A 12,816-nucleotide genomic window follows, 5' to 3' on the forward strand; every position below is an offset into this window, starting at 1 on the left:
AGACTGGCTGACCACAAAGTCCCAATTCGCCTTCTCTTTCTGATCTTCTCAGTGCTGGGGTTTCAGGCATGTATGGTCATGCCTGGCTTTTGACATAGGTGCTGGGGTTCTGACTCAGATATGCATACTTGTGCAGACAACAATCCTACCAACCGAGTCAATATGACAGATTAGGAATAAGATAGCTTCATTCTGGTAGCTAGTTAGGGACTGGTACACAAGCACGGATGCCACCTTGCCTGTTCTGGCCAGACTATCACATGTAGACGTGCCTGTCTCATTGAAGGTGGGTGCAAACATCAAGGCCAGCATCAGCTTCCTGCCTCTTCCTGGGCTTTTCCCAGGCTTAATACCTGTGGTCTGGCCTTTCCTGACTCAGCCCCTTGAGCCCACAAATCAGGCCTTTGCTTTACACACCTCAACCTGATGATGAGGCTTATTCTGATCAGATGTTTGGTTCATATAAATTGGCTTTTAACATCAGTGTAGATCTTAAACTCACAAGTATCCTCAAACCTCAGCCTCCCAAGTTCTGGGATTAAAGGCGTGGGTCACCACACCCAGCAGGAAGAGAGAGAATGGGCACACCAGGATCTCTAGCCACTGCAAACAAACTCCAGATGCATGCACCACTTTGTGCATTTGGCTTTACGTGGGTCCTGGGGAATCTAGCAAGGTCATTAGGCTTTGTAGGCAAGCACCTTAACCACCGTAACTGCTGAGCCATCTCTCCAGCCTGGGGAGAAGTTCTTTTGGTGTGTGCTTTCCTTCTTACTGTCTCTATTAATCCTATTTATCCCTAAAGTAAATCTCATAGTTAATAATTTATCCTCCTCTGAGCCCACAATTTTAGTTCTTTGCTAACTTAGACAAGGACCCAAAGCCAGGGTTCATGGTCCTAGGGATCTCTTCTGCATCTTTATTTAGAATTAATCCCTCCTAAATTTCCAACCCTGCATCAAAATCTCCCCAGATGTCAGGTTCATTTATTTATACTTTGGAGCAATTTCAGAAAAAGAAAGCTTAAAAAGAGGTAAGTGGCCGGGCGTGGTGGCGCACGCCTTTAATCCCAGCACTCGGGAGGCAGAGGTAGGAGGTTCGCCAAGAGTTCGAGGCCACCCTGAGATTACATAGTAAATTCCAGGTCAGCCTGAGCCAGAGTGAGACCCTACCTCAACTCCCACCCCCAAAAAAAGAGGTAAGTGCAGAAAATTAAAAAAAAAAAAAAAAGGAAGGAGCCAAGAGTGGTGGCACACACCTTTAATCCCAGCACTCAGGAGGCAGAGGTAGGAGGATCACTGTGAGTTTGAGGCCACTTTGAGACTACAAAGTGAATTCCAGGTCAGCCTGGACTAGAGTGAGACCCTACCTGGGGGGTGGGCAGGGAGAAGGAAGAAGAGGAAAATGGCCAGAAAATTAAAATTACGCTTTTTGAATTGGCTTCACTTGGGATAGGGAATTTATGAGGCTTTCAATCTCTCCAGAGCCTACTGTTTGATCAAGAATTCCTAAAGAAAAAGATGCCTGAGCAGATCTGCTGTACTGGAAATTGAAACAGGACGTCGTGTATGTCAGGCAAGCACTCTACCCCTGAGTGACAGCCTTAGGCATCACCCAATGCTCTGTCCAGGGTTTAAAAAATCCACAGTACTTGCCACAGCTCAGCTCTTCACCTTCCACAGAGCCTACCGAGCCTTCCCAGGAGTCTTCTGAGAGCCCCCTTCACATCCTTATTCCTCAGGGTGTAGATGAAGGGGTTGAGGGTGGGGGTGATGATGGAGTAGAAGAGGGAGATGAACTTGCCCTGCTCTTGGGAGTAGCTCGATGGAGGCTGCAGGTACATGTAGATGGCGGGGAGGTAGAAGAGGGAGACCACGAGCAGGTGGGAAGAGCAAGTCCCGAAGGCCTTGTGCCGTCCCCCGGAGGACTGGATCCTGAGCACAGCCCGAGCAATGAGGCCGTAGGAGAGGAGGATGAGAGCCAAGGGGACCAGCACGAAGAAGGCCACGAGCCCGGCCAGCGTGGCGTCGTTCACTGAGGTGTCGGCACACGACAGCTTGATCATGGCCGGCACCTCGCAGAAGAAGTTATCCAGCACCCGCCGCCCACAGAAAGGCAGCTGTACAGTCAGGATGACTTGGACGAGGGAGTTACCAAAGCCGCTGATCCAGGCCACCGCCACGAGCTGTTGGCAGAGCGGGCGGTGCATGATGATGGCATACCTGAGAGGCTCACAGATGGCCACGTAGCGGTCCAGGGCCATGGCAGCCAAGAGGACGCATTCTGTACCTCCCAGCCAGTGGAAGATGGCGTACTGCACTGTGCAGCCACCGTAGCTGATGGTTTTCTTGGCACTGCCCATGTTGACCAGCATCTGTGGGACAGTGGTGGTGGTGTAGCAGAGGTCCAAGAAGGACAGGTTGCTGAGGAAGATGTACATGGGGCTGTGCAGTTGGGAATCCAGCCGGGACACCAGGATGATGGAGATGTTTCCCAGCATGGCCAGAACATAAGACACCAGGAGGACCACGAACAGAGGGAGCTCCAACCATGGCCTGTCGGAAATGCCCAGGAGGATGAAGTCCCTGGGATGGCTCTCCAAGGAGCTCTGGTTGTTACTTACCATGATGAAACGTCTTCAGGCACCATGATGAATCAAGAGAGTGCCAATAAGTAATTTCTGAGCAAAAGATTCAATTGTTTTCTCCTTTTGTTTAATCTCACACGGTGTCTGTTTTATCTTTTCTAGTTTCGGAGACATCTGCGACACATTTGAACAGTAGTGTATACATCTTCACAATTCATTTTCTCCGTGACTATGAATCATTCTGTGTTTTTAACCTTCAACTTCTGCGTCTGCTAAAATGAGGAGAAAATACTTGCTTCAATTGTGGATCTTGAAGACAGTCAAGATTCTTAATGTGAAAGCATTCCACATGAATGTGAATGTCACTGGAATTTTGTCGTGCCTACCACACCTCCTGTTCACATTGGAACGTTTGATTTCTCTAGGAACACATGGGGGAGGATGTGTTTACTTTCTCATTTTTGCCATTGGAAACAGTTGTGGCAGATTTGAGAGGAGTTGACAGAAACCAAGAGGATCTTTTAAAAACATTTTGTTTGTTTATTTATTTGAGAGCAACAGACAGAAAGAGGGAGGGAGGGAGGGAGGGAGGGAGAGAGAGAGAGAGAGAGAGAGAGAGGGGGGGGGGGAGGGAGAGGGAGAGAGAGGGAGAGATAGAGAGAGGGAGAGAGGGAGAGAATGGGTGTCCCAGGGCCTTCAGCCACTGCAAATGAACTCCAAATGCATGTGCCACCTTGTGCAGGTGGGTCCTGGGGAATCAAGCCTCGAACCAGGGTCCTTAGGCCTTACAGGCAAGTGCTTAACCACTAAGCCGTCTCTCCAGCCCAAGAAGAAGAAGAAGATAGTTTTACGGCACCAAGGGGCTCACTTGATATGAACACAGCTTACTAACTTCTGACCACTGACGCCTAGCTCTGTCGCTGTGAAGTGTTGCTGCTGGCTCTCTCAACCACAGCACACTCTTTCTTCATGACTATTCGCAACATCACTGACTTTGGCAGTAAAAATATCAGTGTTCCCAAATCTCATGGTATCTAGAGTAGCCAGGAAACATGTCATTTCAGTTCCTGCCTTGTTCCTTATATTGGATGAGTCTTCAGAGTACTGAATTGTAATTCAATTCACAACTCTCTTTCCTTGCATTTCCCTGACCTCCTTCTAGGGCACAGGCTGAAGGCTTTTGATTGGTGTGAGTTGCACCCCTTAGGTTTGTTTGATGAAAGTTCAGATGATCTTGGAGACTACTCCAGTAGTAATATTTGTCTTATACTTAGGGGGCATGAGTGACATTGGAATTCCTAATACAACTTCTTTTCTAAGCAGCTGTCATCTCCCAGAGATGGAAAACATGGCCAATTTGATGTTTCGGTGCTCCAGCTAGCCAGAAACATGTGAGCTCCATCTGTGGTTCATGAAATCTTTCTGGGAGCTCTAAGTCCTTATGTCGCCAAAGCATGTACACCTTCAAGTTCATGACGGAGATGCTATGCCTTAGGGTAAAACTGAAAATAAATCTTACATGTATACAATTTCTGGAAGATTTATTTTAATTCTTTTTTTTTCCTTTTGGTTTTCAAGGTAGGATTTCATTTTCTCTCAGGCTGACCTGGAATTCACTATGTAGTCTCAGGATGGCCTCAAACTCACGGTCATCCTCCTACCTCTGCCTCCCGAGTGCTGGGATTAAAGATGTGTGCCACCATGCCCGGCCATTTTAATTCTTGACTTGGTTCTTTGTGCATGAAATGCAAAATAAACAGAAGTCTCTTCAGCTTAGATGTTGCACCAGGCACACTCCCTCCAGCTAATACACTAAGCATTCTCAATATGTTCACGAAACATTCAATTATTGCCTGCTCTTTCTCTGTATTGTCAAAAATATTTGATGGGATTAAATTCAAAGAAAAAAACTTTGTAAGCAGCTCATGACCTCTGTGCAAACATCATGAACTATCATGGTGCTTGGAACATTTCTTTTGAGCCACTTGTTAAAACTCAAACAGGAGACCAACGCTGGATTCATGTGCATTCATGGTGGCGGTGGCAGAATCATGGTCCTCACTAGATCTTTCCAGCAACCACCTAAGGAGTTATGTGGTGCTGCTGCAAGCCATTTCTGTACCATAAGTGAAAGCTCCTTTCCTCAGAGTCCAGTGCCACTCACTGGTTCCTCTGGTACCAGAACTAGACTTTACTTTGCTTTTATTAACACACATGAAAAATATATATTACTATGGTGCATGCACAGTTCAAATCCCACACACTTCCCAGCCTCTAGATATCACTGTTCAACATTTGGGTCTACCTCTGTTGGTGTCTGCATATGACAGGGAGCTTGTATGCAGTACCTGTCTGTACCTGGCTTATTTACTTAACATAGTGTCCTCCAGCTCTATCCAGTTTCCCACAAATGGTAGGATTTCAATTTTTCCTTTCTTTCTTTTTTTGGGGGGGGGGATTTATTTTGGTTTTCAGACTTGAGGGGAAGTTCCATAATGGCAGGTGAAACTGACGGCATGAACAAAGGACGGTCATCTCCTCCTGGTCAATATCAGGTGGATGACAGGAAAAGGAGAGTGTGCCAAACATTGGCAAGGGAATTCAATTTTTCTTATGGATGAGTCTCACTCCACCTTTTCCTTACCCTGCATGTGTTGACAGGCGCCAGGCTGATTCCATGTCTTCATTATTGTGAATAAAACTCCCTAAGCAAGGCACCCATATCTCCTGTGTGCTGATTTTATTAGCTTTTATCACACATCCAGGATAGCTGGATTGTGGCTAGTTCTAGTTTCAGTTTTTAAAATTTTTTTAAAAAGATTTATTTTTATTTATTTATTAGAGGAAGAGAAGGCCAAACACACACATATAGAGAGAGGGAGGGAGGGAGGGAGGGAGGGAGGGAGGGAGGGAGGGAGGGAGGGAGGGAGGGAGGGAGGGAGAGAGAGAGAGAGAGAGAGAGAGAGAGAAAATGGGCACACCAGGGCCTCTAGCCACTGCAAACAAACTCCAGACACATATGTGGGACCTGGATAATTGAACCTGGGTCCTTAGGCTTCGCAGGCATGCACCTTAACCACTGAGCCATCTCTCCAGCCCAGTTTATTTTTGAGGTGCCTGTATTCACTGCTCCCACTTCTCAACTCCAGGCTAGGTACTGTGCATCCCTGTCCCCTGCGCCCGATACCCAATGCCCTGCTGTGACGCTCTCTCACCAGGCACTCTGCTCAGTCTGGCCTCTGCATTTCCCTCACCTCCTAGGACCTCTGTGCTCACTGCTATGCCACCAAACACCGTAACTTCCTGCTGAAGTATTCGCTAGTGTGCAGGCTCACTTCCCTGGGTGAACTGTGCCCTTTCCCTGCAGGAAAGCCTCCATGGACATCAGAGCTGGCTGACCTTGGCTTTACAGGCAGACCTTCCTTCCCCAGTACAGCCCGCATACTCACAGTGATGACGTCTTTCACAGACTCAGGTCTCAAGAGCAAAGTCCCTCAAGTCTTCTGATTTCCTAAAAGATAAGAACCTTTATCAGGCCAGATGAAGTAGGGCTTGCTTCCTTCTCAATGGAATCCTCTAAGTATCATCTATCTATCTATCTATCTATCTATCTATCTATCTATCTATCTATCTATCTATCTATCTATCTATCTTCTCATCTACTTACCTATGTTTTTAAAAGCTTTCATTGGCATATATTAATGACACATAAATAGTGATTTTCCTTTATTTATCGTTTGCCCTTGGCACTTATTGTTGAAGTCCTGTTGGGGCTTTTTAGATCACTCTATCATAAAAGGGAAAAACAAACTCAAGAGTAAGTAAGTGGAAATTCTCAAAAATAATTCATGATTTTGGCACACCACTCAGCTTTGGGATTTTATTGCCTATTAGCCCTTGCTTCATCCTGAGATTCAGCTGAAAATTTCCCCAGTCTGAGCAGCCAGGGCAAGGTCTGAATCTTGCCTCAGCATAGGGTTGCACTGCAGGAGACTGAGCCTCAGGAGTGAGCTGCACGGACATTGTGTTCTAAACTGGTGACTTGGTGCTTTTTCAAGACAAGAGGGGCAACGCTAGATGTGTTTGCCATTCTGGGTCCCTGGCAGCCTTCCCCTCAGAGTTCTGTCTAGAGTAAAATCAGGACATCAGCAGGGAAAATGCAGAAGGGTGTAAATGCTCAGTCTGCTCTTACTCTCCTCAGGATTACCGGGCAAGTGAAGCAAAAGTGTTCACACTTCAAGTTAACCTCCATTTGTTACGGCACCTGAAAGCTGATGTTACCAAACCTGTATTCAAGCCCCACCTCTCTGCAGCCAGAATTTCTCCAGAGGCCAGCGCTGACCTTTCCCTTCCTGGTTCCCCGTCAGGAGGAAGGATTCCTTGCAACCTGCACTGGTCTCAGTATGGAGAGGTGTTAGGTAGGCAATCACCACATATATCGCATATGTACCTGGACAGTGCTTCCTGTTAGCTGTGATGGGACCCAGTGACTATGTGGCCAGGGCCCTAGGCAGGCATGAAGCAATCATTTCCAGCCTGGAAACGGAGCACCTTTCCCTGCTGCAGGCTTGCTGGAAACAATGAGAGCTGATTGTGCCCTTTCCCCTGCTACAGATTCGCAATAGCTGCGTGCTGTGGACTGTGGCACAGTGAAGCCGGCTTCCGCGCTTATATAGACAGTGCCGCTGACTGCGAAGGACAGGGCATTTAGGTGCCAAGCCAGCTCATGTCATGCTTCTTGTGCATTTCACAATTATTCCCCAGGTTAAACTTGACCTTGTCCCCTGCCCACTCTGTCCCCAGACACCACGAGTAGATGCTTGCTCTCCTCTGGCTTGGAACTCTGATGCTTTATTTAATTAGTGTCTAAGGGGTTCACTGGTAATTGCAGAAGTGTGAGCTGGAAGGTTTTGCAATTAATTGTAGAATGGAGAAGTCCAGAAGATTAGAGTAAATGGAGCAGTCATGAGCATGAAGGCTTATTATTATCGTTTATTATTACTATCAGTTATTATTAATTCTTATTTTAACTCTAAGTTTGGGGAGAAGATCTGTAAAGTTAGAGGGGGAAGTTGACCTGTGTAGCCCATGATTCAGTTCAAAAAGCTGAGCTGGAATAAGCACCCAAGTTGCTCCCTGTGGGTCTTGAGGCAGGTCCCCCAGCCTCCCTGTGATTCACTGGTGTCGCTGGTCTTGCTCTCCAGAACCTGTCACAGAGAAGTGAGTTGGCTTGTAAATCCCTCAAAATGGTGACAGGCACAGAGGAATCTGAACTGAGCTTCTGCCCCGAGCACCAAGAATGCCCGGCTGCCTGTTCCATTGGCTTCATGAAAGGACAAAGCCTCTTGGCAGAGATCAGGCCTGAAAACCTGCAGACCCACCTTCTGCGCATCAGTCCCTGTGAAGAAAGAGGAAGAGGGAGAGAGAGAGAGAGAGAGAGAGAGAGAGAGAGAGAGAGAGAGAGAAAATGGGTACGCCTGGGCCTCCAGCCACTGCAAACAAACTCCAGACACATGTGCCACCTTGTGCATCTGGCTTACATGGGTGGTGCCATTGGTTGAATGGGAATATCTCCTTTGCTATTCTTTCTGGTGCTCGTTAGAGGAGAAAAGAGATCAAATGCACGAGGTCTCCACACTTATCTTGGGGGAGAAGAAAGAGGAGATGCAGAGTGAGAAGCTGGCAGTGTGGGACTTGAGACACAGGTCAGAGATGCAGGTCTCTTCAGAGAGCCTGGGACATAGATCCAGGAAGGAGTGACTAACCAAAATTTAGGAGAATTTATTAAGTTTTGTTGGAGGCTCCTGAGGTTTATTCTCTGGGGTACCCTGAAATCCGTGTTTTATGTAGATATTCAGTTCAGGTCTGAAGAAATGAGCTTTCTAGAATTTCTGCTTCATCTAATTTCATGTTTTTAGAATTGTCTTTGCCCTCGGAATATTCTTTAAAAAAATTTTTTTTATTAGTTTTCTATTCATCAAATACAGGCAGTTTGGTACCATTATTAGGCTCATCCGTGACCTACCCCCTCCCCATTGGCCCCTCCTTGTTGAGTTATATAGGTCATGTATTGTGGAGGTAGCCCACAGTTATTGGTACTATAAATGTCTCTGCATATCCTGACCCAACATGTGGCTCTGACATTCTTTCCTCAGAATATTCTTGAGTGAGCTCAGGAAGATACTTGAAATTAGGAAATAGTCACAGAACAGGACTCAAACAGAGTGTTTGTTGTCACTGTGGAAGTGGGCTCCCTGTCAAAGAAGGTGCACAGGGAGGATTGATGCCCACTTCAGGGCATTTCTATTAATGGAGAGTTTGGCTTAACATAAGAAAGTCATTTAAGTATAAAGATATCATTTGTATCATAGACACATTATTTTGGGGGGACATTAAGAAGCCATTTAGGAACTGGAGAGATGGTTCAGTGGTTAAGGCACTTGCTTGCAAAGCCTAATGACACAGGTTCAGTTCTCTAGTACTCAGATAAATCCGGGTGCATAAAGTGGTGCGTGGATCTGGAGTTCATTTGTAGTGACTAGAGGCCCTGGCAGGTCCAGTCTCTCTCTCTCTCTCTCTCTCTCTCTCCATTCCTCTTGCAAATAAATAAAAAAAATTAGTTTTTTTAATTGACAACTTCCATAGTTATACACAGTAAACCATGATAATTTTCTCCGCTTCCCCACTTTCCCCTATACAAATCTACCTTCCAGCATATCCCCTCCCCCTCTCAATTAGTCCCACTTTTATTTTGATGTCATCATCATTTTCTTCTATTAAGAGAGTCTTGTAGTACTAGGCACTGTGAGGCCATGGATATCCAGGCCATTGTGTGTCTGGAAGATTGCACTGTAAGCAGTCCTACCTTTCCTTTGGCCCTTACATTCTTTCTGCCACCTCTTCCACAATGGACCCTGAGCCTTGGAAGGTGAGATAGAGATGTTTCAGTGTTGAGCACTCCTCTGTCACTTCTTAGCACTATGGTGCCATTTGAGCCATCCCAGTGGTCACTGCCATCTGAAAAGAGAAGCTTCTCTAACCAAAAGTTAGAGTAGCATTAATATATGGGTATGAACGTTAAGAAAAGTGCTTACATGGCAGTTTGGTGAGCATAATATATGCATTTAGCCAGACGCCAGCAGGTGTTGCTCCCCTAGGGCTTATGACCTCCCCCACCATAGACTTTTGACTAGGTTTTAGTACCAGGCATGTATTTCTTTCCATGGAGCTGGCCTCTAGCCCAATTATAAAGTGGCTGGTTTCCCCCACAGCAGATATGCCACTATTGCACCTGTTGGTTCATTTTGCCTGGATGACCAAACTTAAGGCTTGCAATGTCCACTGTTGTCTATCACCACTGATGACTTCATTCTCCCATAGGGCTACATGCAGTGTAGTCTTTTTTTAAGATTTCTGTCAGCTGGTCTACATGGAGGAGGTTTTCAGCTCATCTCCAGCTTGATCTCTCAGTGACCTTGTAGTCCAAGCATGTGGACTCTTCAGGAATAGGGTCTTATCTATTTTTGGTGGGAAACCAAGAGTCTTGGCAATGGCTTATAAGGGTTTGAGGGCATCAGGGACCTCCCTGGCCAACAACTCACTGGAACACATATCCCATCTCTGGCACTGAATTTTTTCTAGTAACAGTCTATGGCTTGTGGGTGCACCATCATCCAAAAATTAGCTTTCCATATGGCTTATTCAGGACATCTTAAATTTGACAAAGGACTCAGAACCCTTTTAACTAGATAATCAGTTTAAGTACTTTTGATATTTTGCTGTATTTGTCTATTTTCTTTTATTATTGGCTTTGCAAAGGGAATGCTTTGTTTTTGTTGTGTTATATTTCTTCTATATCCTTAAAATACTGATGATGAGTTCTAGACCACCCTGAGAATACATAGTGAATTCCAGATCAGCCTGAGCTGGAGTGAGATCCTAACTTAAAAAGCCAAAAAAAAAAAAAAAAAGTGATTATGGTGCTAGAGAGATAGCCCAATGGTTAAAGGTGCTTGCTTGTAAAGCCCAGTGACCTGGGTTTGATTCCCCAGGACCCACATAAGCCAGATGCACAAAGTGGTGCACACATTTGGAGTTCTTTTTCAGTGGCAAGAGGCCCTGGCACACCCACACTCCCTCTCCCTCCATTCCTATCTCTATCTCTGTCTGTGCTTGCAAAAAAATAAATAAATTTAAAAAGTGGTTATGGACTATAGAGGTCTAGATGAAGCAATTTCTCCCATCCCTGTTTCTGTCTCCCACGCTGCTCTTCAGAGGAAACAGTTGGTACACACAGTGGCACGCTTTCCTGCTGTGTTGGAGCTTGCTGATTCCTGAAACTCACTGGCACTTGCTTGGTTGGAATGGATGTCGGTGGGACTTGGGAGATCCTGCTCACCCTCTGTAACATGGCTCTTCATATGATGCTAAGCTTTGAGCATCTTAGCAATTTGTACATGGGATTGGAGAGATGGCTTAGTGGGTAAGCCACTTGCCTGCGAAGCCTAAGGACACAGGTTTGATTCCTCAGTACCCACATAAGCCAGATGCACAAGGTGGCACATCTGTCTGGAGTTTGTTTGCAATGGCTGGAGGCCCTGGTGCGCCTATTCTCTCTCTCAATCTGCCTCTTCATCTCTTTCTCTCTATTTGCCTCTCTTAAATAAATAAATAAAAATTTAAAAATGTACATGTATTTGGAACAACAGTAAAGATACTTAGAGTTTAAAGGAATATCCTCAGAGAAGAAGGGGTTCAGTGGAGAGGGTATAGGTCAGGGGAGACAAAGGAAGGTTGTGGGAGGGCATTTTCATCAGGGTACATTATACATATTTATGGAGGTTGTCAATATAAAGTTAACAAAAAAATAAAAGAAAGTACTCTACGTGAGTGGGGGGAAGAACACTTCCAGGATTGTTGAGTGAAAATCTCAGTAGTCTAGGTGGGTAACTTCTCTAAGAGTTGTTGACCATGGAGGTGCCAGAGTTGTCCAAAGTGATAAAGGCCATTACTCTGCTGTGAGGCAGAGCTGCACGGTCTGTCCCTGATGCTGAAGATGCCACCTGCCTTGATTGCGGGACTCTGAAAGGTCAGGTTCAGATTGAGCTGGAAAGATTCCCTCTCCTGACCAGCTTTTGTTCTCCTGGAGGGCACTGCGGGGGCTGCTTGGGGAGAGTTGTCATCACTAGTCCTACCCAGCTATGGACCCTCTGGGCTACACTACCAAAAATGCCAGGCAACATGCACCAGCTGATGCAATAGTGGCATGGACCCTTCTGGATACAGCCAATAGCTTTCTGACTTTGTTGTTATTGCTTTTGGTTTTCCAAGGCAGGGTTTCACTCTAGCCCAGGCTGACCAGGAATTGACTATGTAGTCTCAGGGTGGCCTTGAACTAATGGTGATCCTCCTGCCTCTGCCTCCCGAGTTATGAAATTAAAGGCGTGCGCCACCATGCCCGATGGCTTTCTGATTTTGATTAAGGCCTGGCCCACATGAGGGAATTCACATCTAGCACTTTAAGCTAAAACAAAAATCCTGTGGTGGAGAGGTCATAGGCCCTAGTGGGGAAGCAACCATTATTGTTTTGTTGACTGGATAGGACATATCTGTCAAATTGTCTTCCAAACTTTTGTGTTTATGCCCATTGAGTAATGCCCTTATTATTTCAGCCATTAAACTCAATTGGTTATGAAAGGAAACTTTATTTATTTTTGCAATGAATGGTATACTGCCAAGACTCAACCAGTCAATTTCCTGAGACTAAGGATGGAATTGTTGCTGTGGCATAATGGTTCAGTGTGTAACACTGGTGGACACCTATGCTCTGTCCAAGGATAAAGGGACATCATGGAAGAGGATGCCAGAAGATGGACTAGAATGCTGCATAACAATGTATGTGAATCAGAATTGTTCCTCCTGGAGAGAGGAGGGCACCTCATGACAATCAGCGAGCACATAGCCAGCAAATCTTACGACGCTCTTGAAACTTGACAAGATTCATGAGACCCCTCTCCATGGATACACAAGCAATAAAAAAAAATTGGTGGGAAAAAGAAAATCTCAACCAGAAGAGCTGCCCACACATTGTGCCGTGAGCTCTGGGGCTGGAGCTTTCCTGATTCATTATCCGTGCTGGCAGGGCCTTTTTGGGGACAGAGCTGCCTTTGAGTCATCCTTCCACCAGTAAGTTGCTCCTCACATTCCTGAAAATAAATCCACTGGTTCAC

The 12,816-nt window shown here is 45.9% G+C and overlaps 1 protein-coding gene across 1 annotated transcript; it reads right to left on the reverse strand.

The window, feature by feature from the left end:
- Positions 1-1,669: 1,669 nt before the first annotated feature.
- On the reverse strand, positions 1,670-2,626 carry LOC101596901 (olfactory receptor 2B11). The gene has a single exon (XM_045153105.1). The coding sequence runs from the start codon at positions 2,624-2,626 to the stop codon at positions 1,670-1,672; it is 957 nt and encodes a 318-aa protein (XP_045009040.1).
- Between the last annotated feature and the right edge of the window lie 10,190 nt (positions 2,627-12,816).

The sequence above is a fragment of the Jaculus jaculus genome, chromosome 6 (assembly GCF_020740685.1).
Source record: "Jaculus jaculus isolate mJacJac1 chromosome 6, mJacJac1.mat.Y.cur, whole genome shotgun sequence".
Classification (NCBI taxonomy): domain Eukaryota; kingdom Metazoa; phylum Chordata; class Mammalia; order Rodentia; family Dipodidae; genus Jaculus; species Jaculus jaculus.